This window comes from Tachysurus vachellii, chromosome 15 (assembly GCF_030014155.1).
Source record: "Tachysurus vachellii isolate PV-2020 chromosome 15, HZAU_Pvac_v1, whole genome shotgun sequence".
NCBI lineage: Eukaryota > Metazoa > Chordata > Actinopteri > Siluriformes > Bagridae > Tachysurus > Tachysurus vachellii.
The window spans coordinates 2,338,440-2,356,755 of record NC_083474.1 but is presented as its reverse complement, the minus strand read 5'-3'; the positions used below and the strand labels follow the sequence as shown (position 1 = coordinate 2,356,755).

The 18,316-nt window shown below is 36.8% G+C and overlaps 3 protein-coding genes across 3 annotated transcripts; 2 read left to right on the top strand and 1 right to left on the bottom strand.

The window, feature by feature from the left end:
- Positions 1-131: 131 nt before the first annotated feature.
- LOC132858465 (uncharacterized) lies at positions 132-5,690 on the top strand. The gene is made up of 6 exons (XM_060888828.1): positions 132-299; positions 1,571-1,599; positions 1,702-1,765; positions 1,923-1,991; positions 2,364-3,007; positions 3,152-5,690. Exons 1-6 carry the CDS (start codon positions 257-259, stop codon positions 3,218-3,220), a joined length of 918 nt encoding a protein of 305 aa, XP_060744811.1. The 5' UTR covers positions 132-256; the 3' UTR covers positions 3,221-5,690.
- A 285-nt stretch (positions 5,691-5,975) lies between these two features.
- LOC132858242 (inositol-tetrakisphosphate 1-kinase-like) lies at positions 5,976-15,722 on the bottom strand. Its single transcript, XM_060888486.1, has 11 exons — positions 15,707-15,722; positions 12,525-12,619; positions 11,341-11,365; positions 10,041-10,163; positions 9,067-9,184; positions 8,791-8,889; positions 7,928-7,968; positions 7,613-7,778; positions 6,912-6,979; positions 6,589-6,751; positions 5,976-6,466 (listed from the first exon to the last, which is right to left on the bottom strand). Exons 2-11 carry the CDS (start codon positions 12,605-12,607, stop codon positions 6,363-6,365), a joined length of 990 nt encoding a protein of 329 aa, XP_060744469.1. The 5' UTR covers positions 12,608-12,619; positions 15,707-15,722; the 3' UTR covers positions 5,976-6,362.
- Positions 13,746-17,435, top strand: psma6l (proteasome 20S subunit alpha 6, like). Its single transcript, XM_060888487.1, has 7 exons — positions 13,746-13,960; positions 14,945-15,039; positions 15,563-15,644; positions 15,730-15,885; positions 16,050-16,228; positions 16,738-16,832; positions 17,194-17,435. The coding sequence occupies exons 1-7, from the start codon at positions 13,885-13,887 to the stop codon at positions 17,249-17,251; spliced, it is 741 nt and encodes a 246-aa protein (XP_060744470.1). The 5' UTR covers positions 13,746-13,884; the 3' UTR covers positions 17,252-17,435.
- Positions 17,436-18,316: the final 881 nt, after the last annotated feature.

The window sequence follows — 18,316 nt, the reverse complement described above, 5'->3', positions numbered from 1 at the left end:
TAACGTTGTTTATTCCAAATAATGTGTTTATACCGACGCTTTGTTAAATGCATATAAGATTATTTGTTTGTTTGTTTGTTTTTTGTTTGTCAGTCGTTTGATGCGGGATATTTTTTGAAAATCAGGTCACTCCAATCTGGCAACCCGGCTTTCAGCCTCTCTGGACACGGTGTTCAGATCAAATTCCTTCGGTGAATCCGGTTTAAAGACGAAGACTGAATTAAAGCACGTCTCTGAATTCCAAGGTTAATCCACCATGCTCCTGTTTTTACCCTCGTTATTGTGCATTTTCACAGGAGGTAAGACTTAACTTTCTTCCCCACGAGGATTAGCAATTTGTCGCAGTCGCGTTCACATTCGCATTATATATATATATAGATGTTTACATATATGTACATATACACACACATTAAATATATATATAATTTATACAAACATATGCGTTCCATCAAAACGAACACTTATCTGTACGACTCGAAAAAGCACTTAGCAGAAAAGACATTTTATTTCCTTAATTGTTTATTTTATTTAGATTTTACATTCATTGGCTTTATCCCAAATGCCCTGTTATTGGAGTCATAGTAAACTAGCTAAACTACTACGCCATTATTTCACACCCTATAAAGTCCTATTATATAGGGTGCATATAGACATTTTGTATTTTTTCACGAAATTGTAAGATTTAGGACAAAAAGACTATCATAACATTTCAGGTATAGTAGCATTTAATAACGGTAGAATAACTGCGACGCATCCCAAATATCCTTTTCCTCCCTTACCCACGTTAGTATAAAACAACGTGCCGTTACACCCTAAATAGGGCACTTTAGGACCAATAGGGAGGCGTTTGGGACTCGACCTTTATTGCTAATAATCGGTCTCGCGCCAGTGGCAGGTGTCCTTTGTCATTTCTGAGTAAATTAAAAGAAAATTAGATGTTTAAATGTTATCTGTTTAATTTTTTTTTTTGTGTAAGTTTTTTTGACGAAGGTGAAATGTTTTGTAAGCCAGACGTCGAAAAAGCTCCCTTAACTTACTGACAGCTTAGAAATATTGTAATATGTATTAGTTTTTGAATAAACTCAACATTCACGTATGACGCAAAAGTTTAAAGAAATTAGTGCGTTTATATAACCTAGGTAACGGCTGCTGAGGAGGAAAGGAGAGATGTGATTGGACCATAGTATAGCATAGTATAAGCCGCGATACGATTGGATAAAACACAGCTGATTTAATTGCATTTTAAATTAATGGCATTTTTCTTAATAACCTAATTTTAGCTTTGAATTAATTAGCATGTTCCACAAGTCTACTATATATATATATAGTATAGTATACAATAGTACACAATAGTATACTATATATATATATATATATATATATATATATATATATATATATATATATATATATATATATATACTTGTGAGATGACAGACTTATATTATGCTTGTCATTTTTGTATTTGTGCTCGTTTTTAGCTGATGACTGGAGGCTGATCCCAAAAAATGTTAAATGTTTCTACACAGAAATCCTCCCTCAATTTATTTTCTCTTCTTTTGTTTTATAGTCGGATGTCTGCCCCTGTTGGATGTGAAGGTTAGAGCTATGTTCATATATAAATACTAAGGTACTAATGTACCTGATCCTTTACCTCATGAGCTGGATTCAATAACATGTTAACAACGTTAATGTTTTTAGGGAAGCAGTTGTCTGGAGGATGTGAGTATGATGACCCCCGCAGGCTGTGATGGACAGGTGACAGGTGAGCTTTTGACCCGCCCTCCAATAACCACACTTTTAAATATCACTTTCTTGCTTTCTTTACAACAGTGTTCTATACAATTGGTAAGTAGTATATATTTTTCAAACAGGTTATAATGTGTGTGTGTGTGTGTGTGTGTGTGCACAAATTTTTTCAGACAAAGTTTTGACTGCTGATGAGCGACATCAGGGTCTGCTGAGAGAACTACAGGAACTGGTTGAACATGGTCAGTGTTCGCACATGAATATTTGACTTATAAGACTTTTAACGTAGGCTAGGTTTAAGAAGCCACGCCTCCTTCACTGGAACTGACAGGTTCAGAAAGCATGAAATCATTTAATATGAATAACAGGCAGAAAACAGGCCACGCCTCCTTCATTAAGACTGACAGAGACAGATCACGCCCCCTTTAGTGTGAATCACTAACACAATGTCCATGCCTCATTCACTGATATAGACAGGTGACATGAATGGATATTTCCCAATTTTCATACTAGCAAACTAAGTAGTATGCAAAAATGAGTGCACTTTGTAGAAGGAAAGGGAAAATTGTGGAGAAGGACACAACCTAACCTTTGCTATATGTTTTTTTTTCCAGAGCTGGACAGAGAGAGTGAATATGTTCGGGAGACAGAGGAGTACGACCTGAAAGACATGGATGACCAGGAAGACAGGAAACAGGCTAAACGGAGGGACGAAGATCAGACTGAAGACAGGAATCAGGAGCATGATGAGGAGGAGGAAGAAAGCGCTCGAGAGCTGGAAGAACTGCTGGCTGAAGAGATCCGGAAAAAAGAAGAGGGAATAAAAAGAGACACGGAACTGGAAGAGCTGAGAAAAACAGAGGAAACGTCAGAGAAGGACAAGGAAGAGCATGAGCAGGAGAGGAGGGAAAATGAGGTGGAGCTGAAAGCGGAGAAAGAGAAGGTGGAGCTCGAGCTCCAGGCACTGACGAGTGACGAGACGAAGATGAGGGAAAGGCAGGAGAAGGAGGAGGAGCTGCAGGAGCTGATGCAGAAAATGGAGAGAGCGAAGGAGGAGCAAGAGGAGCCGACGGAGGGAGAGAGGGCAAAGGAGGAAGACCTGAGAACTGAGACTAAAGAGCCACAGCAAAAAAGGGAGATGGAGAAGGCGAGTGATGAAAGGACGCGGCAGTTCGAGAAGGAGAGATACAACGATGACGAGGAGGAGGATGTTGGAGATGAAGACGAGGAGGAGGAGGAGGAGCAAGATGAATCAGAGGTTTTAAAAATTCATATAAAAATGAAAATGACAGGGTGGTGTGATGAAAGGAAGTTGATGCATATGTGTGTGTGTGTGTGTGTGTGTGTGTGTGTGTGTGTGTTTGTGTGTGTGTGTGTGTGCATGCGTGTGTGTGTTTTACAGGAGCTGTTGGAGATCGAAGCCCAGTTGAGGAGAGTGGCTGCTGAACTGAGGAAACTGCACAGGGGCTAAACACCCACACACGCACACACACACGCACACACACGCACACACACAAATGCACACACACACACACACACACACACACACACACACACACACACACACACACACATACAAGATACAAGCCATAACAGTTGCTCTTTATAACACAAACAAACACACAGTAATACACAATTTCTCTGTAATAGTTCCAGTGGTTGCAGTGCTGTGCAGTGAGTGAGTTTGTGTGTGTGTGGGTGTGTGTGTGTGTGTGTGTGTGTGTGTGGGTGGGTGTGTGTGTGAGAACATAATTCTATGTTTATAATTCTATGAACAACATTATGAATCAATCCAGTGATTAGCCTACTAATTAACACGAGTGAAAGCGAATCATTCTGAGTCAAATTAATTAATGAATCTTAATATAGGTTACAAGTATATGTAGGTTACAGTTTAGCATAGTGGAATGAATACATAAATTAATGAATCAGCTTATTGGGATAGTTCAATGAATCAAACAGGCTTTCTGACTCACTGTATGACTCACTGTTATGAATATAAACACGGTCAAAAAGGACGTCGCAAAGTTAAAAAAAAAAGTCAGTTTAGTTTCTCCTTCAGCACAAAGTTTGCTGTCACACAAACCATGTGTGGCCTAAAGTGATTGACTCAGTGATTCATACATTAAGATGATAACATAACTTGATACAAATCTTAATGCAAATCTTGACTGAATGATGGAGTATGTTTGTGCATAAAACTGTATATTTTATCAGTTATCAGTAATAACTCGCTTTGTGTGTATAATGTTGTGAGTTTTGTGGTTTAAACTCTTATCTAATGTGTGTAGTGTTTCTATAAACCGCTGTGTGTGTGTATTTGGCTCTTGCACTGTTAGAACACGTTCAGACTGTTAAGCGAGAGTCGTCGTGAGGTTTTTCACAGGGAACATGGCTGTGTGTGTTTTTGTGTGTGTGTGTGTGTGTGTGTGTGTGTGTGTGTGTGTGTTACTACATGTTCCCTGATTAAAGCACCACTGCAGTTCTCTTAAACAAGCCAAGGAGGATGAGGCTTCTAAGCCATTATAGTTCTCTCTCACACACAAACACACACACTCACACACACACACACACACACACACACACACACACACACACACACACAGTCGCGCACTCTTGGCAAGGTTGTGAGCTTTATCTCAGTGTTAAGATCAATCTGCCATCCTCTGATGAACCTTGTGAATTTTTTGTACAGTGGTGTCAGTCAGGGTAGAAAAACTATTTAAACAATTTTAAAAGCAATGCACTTTTTTCCCGTTGCGGTCGCTAGCACAGTTAAACCTGCAATAAGCGCCATTTAAAATGAAAACGTTTCAATGTTATATGTATATACAGCGGATGGAAAAGGTCTACACACACTTATGAAATTGCAAGTTTTCAAAATAGAAAGACATAACTAACAACATAAAGTTCAGACTTGTTACATCTTTAATGCAATATTACAACAAATAGAGAAATCCAGAGATTAAAAAAATTGGTATTTGGAGCTATTCATTTTCCCATCTTTCTTGACAAGTGCTCCTGGAACAGCTGAAGAGAAGGAGCCCCAAAGCACAATGCTACCACCACCATGCTACACTGTCGCTACGGTGTACCTTGGATAATGTTCTGTATTGGCTTTGAGCCAAAAGTACCTTTTAGAATTAAGGCCAAAAAGTTCTAACACCGTAACACATTTCCCCACAGTTTGGGGAGACTGAAAGAATCGTTTGGCATAATTGATACATGCTTGCATATTCATTTTTTGTCATTTAGTCACATGCAAGGAGTGAGCAGTACCTGACAGAAATCCATATAGTTCTTTCAGTGTTGCTGTTGGCCTCTTGGCTGCATCTCTCAACTTTGGAGATAATGTCTATAATGTCATTAGGATGTGTAGACTGTTTATATCCGCTGTATATGTAACGTACAAGCCACAGACACTTTACAATGATTTAAATGAGTATTAGCAAGTAATAACAACAGTGAAGTAATATCATATTTAATATACAAACCATGTAGTATACAGAATACATATTGCACATGTAAAGATATCCAACTGAGAGATAAATGTGTGTGTTGTTAAATATTGGGCTCGATCGATGGTAATCTGCATCGATAGCAATCTTCTGCACCTATGGATAATTTGTTAGAAGTCAAAACTGTGATGTTAGAATCGGTCATGTCCCAATTCTCAGCATCTGTACTCATGCACTTTGAACCTCTGACTCAGATTAAGATGAGGCCAGTTTGTGATCGTACGAATAAAGGCTTTAGCACTTTTTTTTTTCAAAATTAAAAACTATATGACTATTTCAAGAAAGAAGGCAATAAGTACAAGTGTAACGTCTCAGTGGTGATTTGAGACAGCAGCCACGTTGATTTTATTCATTGTGAGATGATGGATTTAGTGTGTAATGAACTCTCAGATAAATAATAATAAAAAAAATCCACTATGGAGACAGCAGTGTTCCGGACTCTTCCTTTGTATCACCAGACTTCACAAACACAATCCGATTGTTCAGAAAGTGAGAATTATTTTTTGATAACAGCAGCTCTGGCAGCATTACGCCACCATTCTTTAATTATATCAGTGTAACCATGACAACAAGCACAAACAGTGGTTTAAGATCAGCTTTAACGTCAAGTGAAAAACTTCAACGATTCAACATTTACATGTTTTAAATCCAGAAAGTGACTTAGAAGAAAATGGAAGACGTTGTGCTGTTATTCTAGTGAGTGCGACCTCTGCTGGCAGGGAGGGGAAATGTCCTGATTAAATACAGACATCAATCTGTAGATCTTGTGTAGAATTAAACATGGCGATCAGAGAGAGGACACTGAAGGGAATCATCACAGAATCTTATAGATCTGTTTGTCGTCATAGACATGTGGATATTAATGTTGTTTTTTTCATGACAGGTGGATTCCTCCCCAAATTTGTTAGAAATTTATTCACGCATGCCCTATATGGTACACGTAAACATACTTTATTCTGCCTGTTTTGTATGAAACCGTAGCTGTAGCCTGGGTTAAGTTTGTGGAGTAAAACTATTCCATTGAAACATATTCATTACAGCAAGTACAACATACTTGCACTTCCAGGTAGCATTATATTACCACTAGCTAAACGATCATGGATTAGTGGTATTTCGATGTTTGGTATCATGTGACGTGTCCAGCAGGTATTCAATGTGACTGAGGAGAGAGTTGAAGAACTGAGGAACGCCCTCGTAGCCTGCAAGAAGAAAAAAAAGGACAATTACAATAGTTTAATATGTTTAAAAAAAGAGTAGCTTCAGCATGGAGTTAGGTTTGTGCTTTAAATTTGCAACTTGTGATTTTGGTGCTTGGCCTCACCAGGGAATATGTTAATGTCGATGATGGTGAGTGTGTGCGTGTCTATATTCATAATGATGTCCACTCCAAACAAAGCCATTCCAAGCTCCTCCCTCAGCTCCTTCACCATGGCGACCATCGCATCATCACTCGGGGCAGGGACTCGAGGCATCGTCTCATCCACCTAGGAAAATATTGCTCACCGTTTTATAAAATAAACTCATTTCTATACATATAAGTTATTAAGGCATGTAATTAAATGCTACTAATGAAAAGTAATTTGTTTATTAATAAGTGTGCTAACATCATTTCTACTAATTAGACATAAAGAAATGCTTGCTTACTGTAGTTAGATGAGAGCAGGACTCGGGTTTGGACACCTCATGACTGTTAAAGAAAATGGTTTTCCTGTCTAAGCACAAATACACATCAAGATAAAAATGGATGCCTTCTGTCAAACACTGAGTAATATCTTCAATTTCTTTAGCCAACTAGCCTGCTAATTCAATTTGTTTGCTTCTAGCTATCATATCCTACGTACCAAAAAGTAGCTTGCTAATGACCTTACCAAATAAAATCTGTTAGACAAAAACTAGCTAGTAAATCAGACAATATATTTTTTTAAGATCTATCCACCATTTGAACTGGGACTTTCTCAATTCTATGCTAATTAAGTATGCTAATTTGCAGGAATGATTTCTTCCTTCCAGTCCTACGGTCCTTTGTGGTGCATCGATTCTTCAGTTCCCTGCCCACGACTTTAGTGTCATTTGGTACCCATGATTAGGTACCATTTATGCACAGAATTGGAGAAAAACGTATAACCGTGGTGTATAGAGACATTCGAGTAAGAGTACGTAGCTAATAAAGCCAGTCTATGAAGTTAAATACAAACTCTAGCACAAACAGTCGATTAGTGTGCTGTTTTGTGTGTTTAACTAGCTAACTTCACAAAAGCATCAGAACTAAGAAATCATTAGACAGGCCATGCTTTCAAACGACAATAGTAGAACGTAATTGCGGTTTTATGGTAGTGTGCACACACCGTAGGGTCCAGTAGGGAAGTTCTTGAGCGATGGCCGCTCCACGATGAAGTGTTGCTCGCCCACAACAAACACTTTGTGCAGTACAGCACCGTGATTCACAAAACTCTGGAGGACGCAGGGGGGACGAGCGTCTGTAAGACTGGCTTGATTGAAGATTATAGACATCTACGGGGAGATAATACCTATAATGCACTATGCATATGAAGGTGACATTGTCAGCATGGTGAATAAGGTGATCTGGGACACAACCAATGGACCCAACAGGGTTTGTGGTTATAGGCTCACAAAATGAATGAAAACTTAATTTAACGCACCTCATGTGAGCGGGATCCATGAGCCACCCTGGTTTTACAGACTACAAAACAAAACAACCTGAAGTTAGCAAACTGGGAATGGTAGTTCATTCAGGGAAGAATGAATAAAATTCTTACCAAAGAATAAAAGTGAAAAAAAAAAATTATATTTAACATTTAAATTTAAAAGTCTCTCTTATTTGCTATCATCAGCTTGTTCTAGTGTTTTGTTTCTAGTGTCTAAAAACATTCCTGATATCTAGGAGGTTTTCATTTTTTTATTATTTGAGGGTTTAAAGTAATTTTTATCCAGAACGTATCCTAGCTATATATGGTATATAAACAACATACATATTTTTTCTTTTCTAGAATGATCTTAGTAGCAAGCTTTCTAGGTAATTTTACTTAGGAAAATTTTTAAAGGTAAATCTGATGCAGAAAGGTAGCAATCTCTATCAGGCATATAGAGAATACATCCTTTTACTTATTAGGGTTAGCATGGTAGCTACGTGGTGAGTGTTAACTAGAAACTTTATTGTTTATTGATTGCTACAGGAAGCTACCTTTATTTACTTGCTAGCCTTACCTTGTTAGATAGTTGGCTATTAGTGGTAGCTTGAAATATTTAATAAATAGCATGTTTGTTTATAGGTACAAGTGGGTTTAAGTTAAAACCTTTCCTAGAAAACTAGCTATCTCTACAAAATATATGAGCAGTGTGTGTTCTTAAATGCTAGCACTTCCTGTTAGCAAGCTGTCTAGTTTGTGTCAAAAATTAAACTTGTCTGTGTTTCTTTTAAAGTAAAAGTTTACCAAGAAAGCAAACTAGCCTATAAACTATATACACACATACATACAACATTAATGTTAGTGTTTTGACTGACTTAAAGGGTAAGTGAGCTGCTTCCTGTCCACTGCTTCATGGATGGCTGACATGTCGGTGGTGTTAATTTCTAGATACGGTGGGCAGCTGATACTCTTTCCTGTATAAAAGGGTGGAAAAGAAAGAAAGATACGTTGTGTAATACCTTACTAGCTAACCAGCTAACTAGTATGAAATAAGGATTCATGAAAAACTATGCTTTATTTTCCAGTATGTATAATTTAGGCTTCACGAATATGTCTAAACTGTTTGGTGTGTGTGTGTTTAATTGTTGGACCTCTCAGTGTGTTCTGAAGTTTGCTGATAATGCGGTATGAAGCAAAGCGGTCCAGTAACTGTTTCATAGCTGGCAGCGGATCCAGCAGGACAATGTGAGGGTGTTTAGACACGTAAGACTGAAATAAAATAAAAATGCACACACACACACACACACACACACACACACACACACACAGCAACAATGACCTGATAAAGGATCACAATCTGATAGAGGATCTATTTAGAAAGTGGATGATTTAATGACTCTTGGGTGATCTTTTATAGGTTGATCATGAACAGATTGGACAATTTAAGTAGTTTACTTATTAAATAAACTAATGAGATGCCTTACTGGATGATACAATTGGATGATCAATCAAAATGTATAGCCTGAATTTAACCTGTTGGAGAATCTGATCTAATCATCTGATGTGATGGTGTGAATGGATCACTTCGATAGTTTAACTGGATCACTGATTGGAGTAACTGATATGATGTTTTACTGGATGATCTGATCTGATGATCTAATTGAATGATGTAATTTGTATCTGACCTGTGATCTACTAAAGGATCTAATTAGTCACTGGTTTGGTGATCTACCTCAATATGTTAGATGGATGATATTAGATCATCATTTGGTGATCGTTTTGACCTGTCCAGTTGGATTATCCTAATTGGTGATCTAGTGGATGGCCTATTTAACAGTTTGACTGGTGACATGTCAGAGGGTCTGATTGGACAATCTCACTGAATTAAATATTTAATGACTGAATTGCATGATTGGATAGTTTGATTTGTGACCTATTTGAGAATCACTTTAGTCACCAGCCGGGTTATCTGATTGGATGATTTGAATGCATTGCCGATTAGATGACCTAATGCATTATCTGATTAAGCTCAATGAGTTCACTTTCTAATCTCTCTTTCCAGAAAGAGATGCTTATTAGAATCTAATTATTTTCCCCAATATAACGTTGTGTTTGTCTGCGTTACCTGGAACTTGTCTAGAAACTGTTGTGATTGGCTGTCATGCTCCGCCTCTACAATCACATCAGAGAGCTTGTGTACGATGATGTCGAACGGGCCCTGAGACTCTATTGGCTGACTCAGGTCTATCTGAGTGGAAAAATAAGTATGTGCCTCTCAGAAGAGAAAATGGACAGTACCAATCTTTAGAGTTTTTTTACAGGTGTACAGGTAAACATTTTCAACTTTATTATCTTATATTGGCATACATGGTTTCTGGTGAATGTGTGTGGGGTGGGTGTTGGTGGTGGTCTTGAGTTGAGATGTTGTGCAGGTGTCTGTGACAGTGAACACAGGAATGAAAGCAAAGCCACCTGCAAGAGACAAAGAGAGAGAGGGAGAGAGAGAGAGAGAGAGCAAGAGAGAGAGAGAGAGAGAGAGAGAGAGAGAGAGAGAGAGAGAGTGTGTGTGTGTGTGTGTGTGTGTGTGTGTACAGTGATATGTTTTTTAAGCTTGTTGACCAATGAATAAAGAGGTGCTGGTGTCTCAGGGAGCCGTACTGACTCTGTGACCTTCTGTCTCTCTCTGTTTTTATTCATAGACTTGATCCTGATTAACTCACTGATTTACTAATTGTTTGACCCTCCGTTGGGTTGACACATTGATTGACTCATCATTCACCTCAAATACTGATGCATTGGTTGAATCTAGTTTACCACTCATTGATTTAGTCACTGATTTACTCTTTGATTAAATAATTAAATAAATAATTGCTTGATTGACTCACCAGTTGACTCATTATTGGACTCACTGATTCACTAATAGTTGACACAGTGATTGACTTATTGTTTGATTAACTGGCCAAATGCTGACATTGATTACCTCTTTGAATGACTTATTGATTGACGTATTGCTTAACTAATTGGTTGTTTCAATATTTGATGCATTATTTGACTTATTGATTGATTCATTATATGACTAATTTGTTTAATAATTCACTAAATGATTGACTAATTGTTTGATTGACTCTCTAATTGACCCACTGATCTACTCATCATGTCATTTTCTTTAACTTGATTAGTCTCTTACTGATTGCCTCATTGTTTATTGACTTATTTTGATATATTATTTGACTAATTTATTGACTTCCTGTTTGAGTTACATTTTCACTAATTGACTAATCGATGATTGACTTTCTGGGTGATTGTTTTATTAGTCAAAGATTGATTGACAGCTAATTTATAATTGCAGCAATAAACACTTTTATATAATTGTCTAAGTACCAAATACAATTGCTAAAAATAACGAGCCATTAACACAGACTTACCTCAACCACCTCAATACCTCTGCCTCTAAAGAGAGACCAAATGACCAAATTAATATCAAAATATCTTCTAATGACTGTTCTACTTAATCTATATATTACATATACCCTTTTCAGTCTATTGAAAAGGGTATATGTATGTCTGCTGTCAACAATGTCTGCTGTTAAATCTGTTAGAATGTCATCTGAACATTAAGAAAAATACTGTCAACAATGTCTGCTGTTAAATCTGTTAGAATGTCATCTGAACATTAAGAAAAATACTATCTGACCTCCATGTGTTCCATGGGTTCCACATAAATGAGCTCACAGATGCTCATAACCTGCTAGTGTCACTGTGATTGGCAGGGGAGAGAGATTATGCCCCTCCCTTTTACATACATAGAGCACATAGTTCCGATTAAAAAAAAAAATCCCAGATTTTTTACTGTGGTGTCAGACTGCAGTATATTTACTGGGAGTCTGGAGCTGAGTCCTTATTATTATTATTATTATTATTATTATTATTATTATTATTATTATTATTAATTAGACATCTACAACTTTAAATAATGTATGTTTTATATATAGCATACTATGTAAAATATTACATTATATATTGTAATTAGAAACCACAGCACGACTTTAATAGAAACAAATCTGCTAATATCCATTCTTTATAATATATAATAGAGTAATTTATTGTATACAAACAATATTTAGTGTGCTAGATGTCTAATAAAAATGCTAATTCGGGCTTCAGCTCCGTACTGACCATAAATGCAATGCACAGGGTATGAAATACAGTAAGTGCAATATATGGTCAATAGTGAGTGTTAGAGATCTCACTACTAGCCACTATCAGTACATACATTTGAGTATATATGCTACATATACTACTTTAAACTTCCTGTATGTACATAAAAGCAGTATGAACTAATGACGTCACGCCATAAGTCGTGCACTAGACTAGTCATACAAATAACATTGTGAATTTTAAGGACTTAAAATTTAATCTTGATTGAAAAAGCTTCTGTAACCTATCAGGGTTCATCATCACTATAAATAACACCCTACACCCTGTGTGTCTCTATACAGCAATGAGTGTAAAGTCGCACAATATTCCGTATAGAAATATTCCATGTGATGCATTAAAATTAAACTTTCATTAATTAACTTAAGTGCAAAAAAAGGTTTCCGGTTCTCACGCGCACAGGTGAGCGAATGCGCTCAGGTTCATCCTCCGCCGTTTCTTTACGCTCAGACAGAAGCCCACTCTCCTGCTCGCCATGTCCGGTCCGACCTGCACAAAAACTCCCAGAGAAAGCAGAGGAGTGGATACCAAGATGCTCAGGTCAGGATAGGAGGAGTCAAAAGTTAGCTCTAATAAATATTTAAATATATTGCAACATGCATTGAGTTTACATCGCAAAAAAGAATAACAATCAGTTATTTATATTGACTATTAATGACACCACAGATGTTTCAGTGTGGCACATCAAAAATATTAAAATAATAATAATTATTTAAAAAAATGCAGATAAAACAAATGATCTTTTTTATAGGGCATTTTATTGATTTATTGTCTTTTTTTTTTTTTTTTTTTTTTTTTTTTACATTTTCTAAAATAAGTATGAGAACGTGATAATAGCTTAACATTTATTTATGCTAATTAAATCTATTGCATTTTGACATGAGAGAAAAGCCAGTTTAGTCAATTTAAGTATTTATGTAAAATATTTCTAATTCTACCAGTAAACAATAAAAAATTGCATAGTGACCTAGTTATAAAATAAAATAAAAAAAAAATCCCTGTTGCTCATTTAATATTTTTTTTCATTTCTAGCTAATGACATTAATAGCTAATGAATTTCTAGCTAATGACATCTATAACATTAATATTCTAATATGAAACACTCAAAAAGAGAAATAGACTTAAAATAGAGAAATAGAAAAAACAACAACAAAAAAACACAAGGTACAAGAATCATTAATCAGTAATATGGAATAATGTTCAAAACAGCATGCGGTTATTATAAAATTAATAAAACTCCTCTGTACTATACAGTTACACTAACCATTTTTTTTATTAATATATGTAAAAGTGTGGTTTAACTTAAAAGAATCGTAGTAAGATTAAGAATTAGGATTAAAAATTAATCCGAGAAGATTAAGATTAAGAATGACGTCACATATGTTGTCATTTCCATGTCATATGAAATAAAGATTAGACAAATTTATTTATTCACGTCGATGATTAAGCATGAAGACACTAGGCATCAGATGTAAATGCTACCTTAATAACTTGAATTCCTTTTTATTTTACATGATAAAGCTTTAACACTACATACTAACCTACTAATAGTATGCACGTGTCCTGGGTTAGTTAGGAACATGGCTACTATTTTGACCTACTGTGTAAGGCGGAAGTAGGAGAAAAAGAAAGTGAAAGTAAAATAAACAACAGGAAAGCCGCATTGAGCAGACGAGGGTTCAGGGATCTCTTCTCTCAATGTTTAAACTCTGATTTGTGTTGAATAATCTGTGTTTTTTTTGCGTTTATCCGTGATGTCTCGGGGTTCAAACGCTGGTTTTGACCGCCATATTACCATCTTCTCTCCAGACGGACGCTTGTATCAAGTCGGTAAGATAGTGATGGAGTTTTGATATGGAGAACGTGATTTTGGATCATTTTTAATAAAAAAATTCTGGCTAACATCAGATGTTAGATGTGTAAAGCTTTTAAAGTGTATTATAATGAAACGTCTGACCTGTTTATTAGGTGGATCAGGTGTGACACTGATTATTAGGCAGGTGACACCTTATAACAAACACCTTGTTATATGTCTATAGTGCAAAAGAAAACTCTATTCATAAGTGCACTACATAACCATTTCATTTGTATTAAGTAATATATGAACTAATGTCTCCTACACCCTTTATACTGCACTGAATGTGCCAAAGATCCATCCAGATCTAGTCCAATTTTGGACTGTCATGTCATCGTCAGGTTAGCACCGAGGCTAACAATGGCTAACAACGTTAGCTTAAACTTTTAACATGAGCAACATTTAGCAAGTCAGGTAGTTTTTATGAACAGTGAGCAATAAAAATGTCCCAAGTATTAACATCACAGTCATTCAGTTGTGACTTTGTTTGGTTAGCTAAATTAGTCTAGTTAGTTGTAGTTTAACAAAATGTTTAAGCTAGCATTAGCATAAGCCTTTCAACTGAATTGTTTGGTTTGATTCCTCACTCACTGAAAGTTCACTATTTATATGAAATAATGGCTCATGTAGCTTAGAATGGTGAATTAAAGTTTTAGGAAAAATGTGCTTTTCCTTGTGGCATCATTGTATACTTTTTTGTAAAATGTTTAATGTAGTACAATTACTTTTATCCTGAGAGGCAGTCAGTCATCATTAGTTTTGCTAACAGCTACAATATTAGCTTAACAAAGGCCTTAGATAGCTAATTAAGTCATTTAAACATTTTAGTGAATGATGGAAATTAGAAAAATTAAAAAACAATTGCATTATAGATGGCATTTGATCTTTTTCTATGTTTTTGTTTGTTTAAAAAGTATATTAACATCTTTAATTAGCTTTGTGAGTTTTTCTTTCTTCAGAATATGCCTTTAAGGCCATCAGTCAGAGCGGACTGACCTCCGTGGGCATCCGAGGACAAGAATGCGCTGTCGTGGTCACACAAAAGAAAATTCCGGTACGTCTCTTTACAACTAAACCCAGAAGTATCTTACTACTCAATAATTCACCTGCTCGTCTTTGAGTCATTTTTTTCAGAAACCGTTTGTAGGAACATTAACTAAGAAAATGTGGTTTTCCTTTACATGAAATTGGTTCATAAAGACGATCGTATCCTTTGAGAGCTCCAGATTTTGTGTATATTTATGTATTAGGAGTTACTGCAGTTTTATATATGGATAACTTAGTTGTTTGATATTTTAAGAAAGAAATCCAAAAGAAACCCATCAATTCAGACAAATACAAACACTTGGTAGCAAGCATTCAGGGATACATTTCCATCAAGATGGTTTGATGATAGAAAAGAGCTATTGAGCAAATTTCATCCATCAACATGTGGAGTCAGAAAGATAAGGTGTATTTTAAGATATAGAGAAAGTAGAATGTTCTTGAGTTACACTCTGCAACAGAAGCATTTTATTATGCCGTGTGTGTGTTTGTGTGTGTGTGTTTGATGGGTTATTCTATCTGCTCATGTGTAGGACAAGCTTCTGGATGCTTCTACGATTACAAACATGTTCCGCCTCACGCCGCGCATTGGGTGTGTGATGACTGGACATTATGGTGATGCTCTCAGCTTCTCATCTTACACACACATACACATACATACCCACACACATACTGACCTCTGTTGTGTTGTGTTCTGTAGCTGACAGCCGCTCTCAGGTGCACCGTGCCCGTGTGGAGGCTGGTGAGTGGAAGTATAAGTTTGGGTACGACATCACGGCAGACATGTTGTGTCGGCGCATCGCTGATATCTCGCAAGTTTACACACAAAATGCTGAGATGAGGCCTCTGGGCTGCTGTGAGTTCACTTCCTGTCCATGCTATTTCCTATTGATACAACCATCTACAAACACCAACTACATATGAGACTACATTATATGATTATTATTATTATCCTTTATAAATAATGAATTAATTTTTATTTCATTGTTAAATCAAAAAACATGTCTTGACTTACATCAGGTATGATGCTGATAGCTGTGGATCCTCAGCAAGGTCCCGTCCTGTATAAGTGCGACCCGGCTGGGTATTTCAGTGGTTTTCACGCCACGGCTGTTGGAGCCAAACAGACCGAGGCCAACAGCTATTTGGAGAAAAAAATGAAAAAAAAACCAGAGCTTACTTTCAACAGGACAGTGGAGGTAGAAATATATTAGATATTATAATATTATATAATAGAATAATATTGATATATTAGCTAAATAAAATGTGCTTTATTATTACACATTCATTATTACATTCCTAACATAAACTTTTCAATGTTTTAATACCATTTTATTAATATCTGATAGATTCATAGCTTCGTAGCTGATTACAAGCTTGCTTACACTCTGCAGTTAAATTGGCCCCAATACTGCAGGTGGCGCTATTACAATCTGCTTACACACGAATGATGTCTAACAACCAATCACACACTTGCTGACCTATAAGTTGCCTAGCAACACTTGACATGACATAGGACTTCAACTGCATAAATGGTGAATGTGTTGTATTTCACCTGAACACAAAAACTTGCATACAAATCAGTTCACTAGCCTGCTGATTTGCTAATTAAATGATGCTCTACAGTGAAGTCTACTCGAACCTTTGACTTAAAACCAGAGTGCCTTCTATATGTCTTTAAGTGTTGTGTTCTTCTACCCACCTCTAGCTGGCAATCTCCTGCCTCTCATCTGTCTTATCGATGGACTTTAAGGCCACTGAGCTGGAGGTGGGCGTGGTTAGTAAAGACAAGCCCAAATTCAGGTATGAAGCTAAAACACTGTGTAAGAACAGCTGTCAATCAACTACTGTAATTCCTCTCACTTTTCTACCATGAGCACCTTTATCTTTCTATCCCTCTGTCTTTTCATGAATCATTTTGTCCCATTGTATATATATCTGCCCTTCTCTTTCCATCTTTCTTTCCCTTTCTCCCCCCTTTTTACTTTTACTTCACTTATTTCTTTCTGTCCTCCTGTCTTTTGTTGCTCTAACCTTTTTTCTTTCTTTCTGTCTGTCTGTGTAGATTTTGCAACTAGATTTAAGTAGACTTAACTAGACTTCTTCTCTCTCTCTCTCTCTCTCTCTCTCTCTCTCTCTCTCTCTCTCTCTCTCTCTCTCTCAGAACTCTAAGCGAGGAGGAGATTGAGACTCACCTGCTGGCGATAGCAGAGAGGGAGTAGGCGTGCCTCTTTAAACCACGCCCACAATAATTTCTAGGAACACTCACCATGTTGCAGTTTTTTTAAGTCCTAAACGAAATTAAACATCTGTCCCGAAAGATTTTTTTTATGATTATATTCATATATTTTTATTAAAGACTTACAGCACATCAGTGAAATAAAACTCAACTCTTAGACTAATAAATCGCCTCAGTGTGCAGTTTCTACTACGACCACAAGGTGACACCAAATGCACAAAAAAAACATAAGAACTGCACATTTTTACTTCATCTGCTCATTAAGTTCCTTCAGGTGAATTTGGGTGCGTCAGATCAGTGGGTGTGTCCCAAATTAACCACTGCTTAGTTTTATTCTTCCATCATGTTTGACACCATGGAGTTTGGTTACTATGGCAATAAAGTGACATTGTTTATTAGTGGCTCACAAAGTAGGGTATCTGTGATTTTTGGTTTTAAAATAAAACCCCCTTCTATGGAGGTATTTGGGAGGTAAAAATTTAATTTCAGGCTCTAACAAGATCTCTGACTGCTGAAAGTTTGAGACGTATGTAAGTTATGTATTTTAGGTCCTCATGCAATTTCACCTTCTTCAAGGTTTGTGTGTGTGTGTGTGTGTGTGTGTGTGTATGTGTAGGCAGCAGGATTACTTTCAAGCCGTCTGTCTGCTTGCAAAATGCTGACCAACAGAACACAGATTAATCGGCGAGTGAAAGAGAACGAGCGTAGAAAAGAGGGCAGATGTCTAGAAGGGGGGTTTAAACAGGATGCTAAAAGCCCTGCTACGTGTGTGTGTGTGTGTTTCACAAATATGACAACTTCATTTAAATCTGCATTACTGTATTTCTTTTTGAGTCAGAAAGACAAGGAGTAGAGAGACTGGCTATAAATGTGTGTGTGTGCGTGTGTGTGTGTATGTATGTGTGTGTGTGTGTGTGTGTGAGAGAGAGAGAGAGAGAGAGAGAGAGAGATTAGTGAGGCCTGGTGATTAGTACAGCATAGTGCACAGAGGGATTAACCTTGTTGAGCCACGAGCTCAACCTGCAGCTCTGCAGTCATGCCGCAACAC

Bases quoted from the DNA above. Each gene is read 5' to 3' on its own strand.
- psma6l (XM_060888487.1), top strand. From the start codon at position 13,885: ATGTCTCGGGGTTCAAACGCTGGTTTTGACCGCCATATTACCATCTTC. The intron at 15,645-15,729 runs GTGATGCTCTCA...TGTGTTCTGTAG, and splicing joins TGTGATGACTGGACATTATG to CTGACAGCCGCTCTCAGGTG. The intron at 16,833-17,193 runs GTATGAAGCTAA...TCTCTCTCTCAG, and splicing joins AAAGACAAGCCCAAATTCAG to AACTCTAAGCGAGGAGGAGA.
- LOC132858242 (XM_060888486.1), bottom strand. From the start codon at position 12,607: ATGGCGAGCAGGAGAGTGGGCTTCTGTCTGAGCGTAAAGAAACGGCGG. The intron at 7,969-8,790 runs GTCAGTCAAAAC...TTTGTTTTGTAG, and splicing joins GCAGCTCACTTACCCTTTAA to TCTGTAAAACCAGGGTGGCT. The intron at 6,980-7,612 runs GTGTGTGCACAC...ATTTGTGCTTAG, and splicing joins CTTCCCTACTGGACCCTACG to ACAGGAAAACCATTTTCTTT.
- LOC132858465 (XM_060888828.1), top strand. From the start codon at position 257: ATGCTCCTGTTTTTACCCTCGTTATTGTGCATTTTCACAGGAG. The intron at 1,600-1,701 runs GTTAGAGCTATG...TAATGTTTTTAG, and splicing joins TGCCCCTGTTGGATGTGAAG to GGAAGCAGTTGTCTGGAGGA. The intron at 3,008-3,151 runs GTTTTAAAAATT...TGTGTTTTACAG, and splicing joins AGGAGCAAGATGAATCAGAG to GAGCTGTTGGAGATCGAAGC.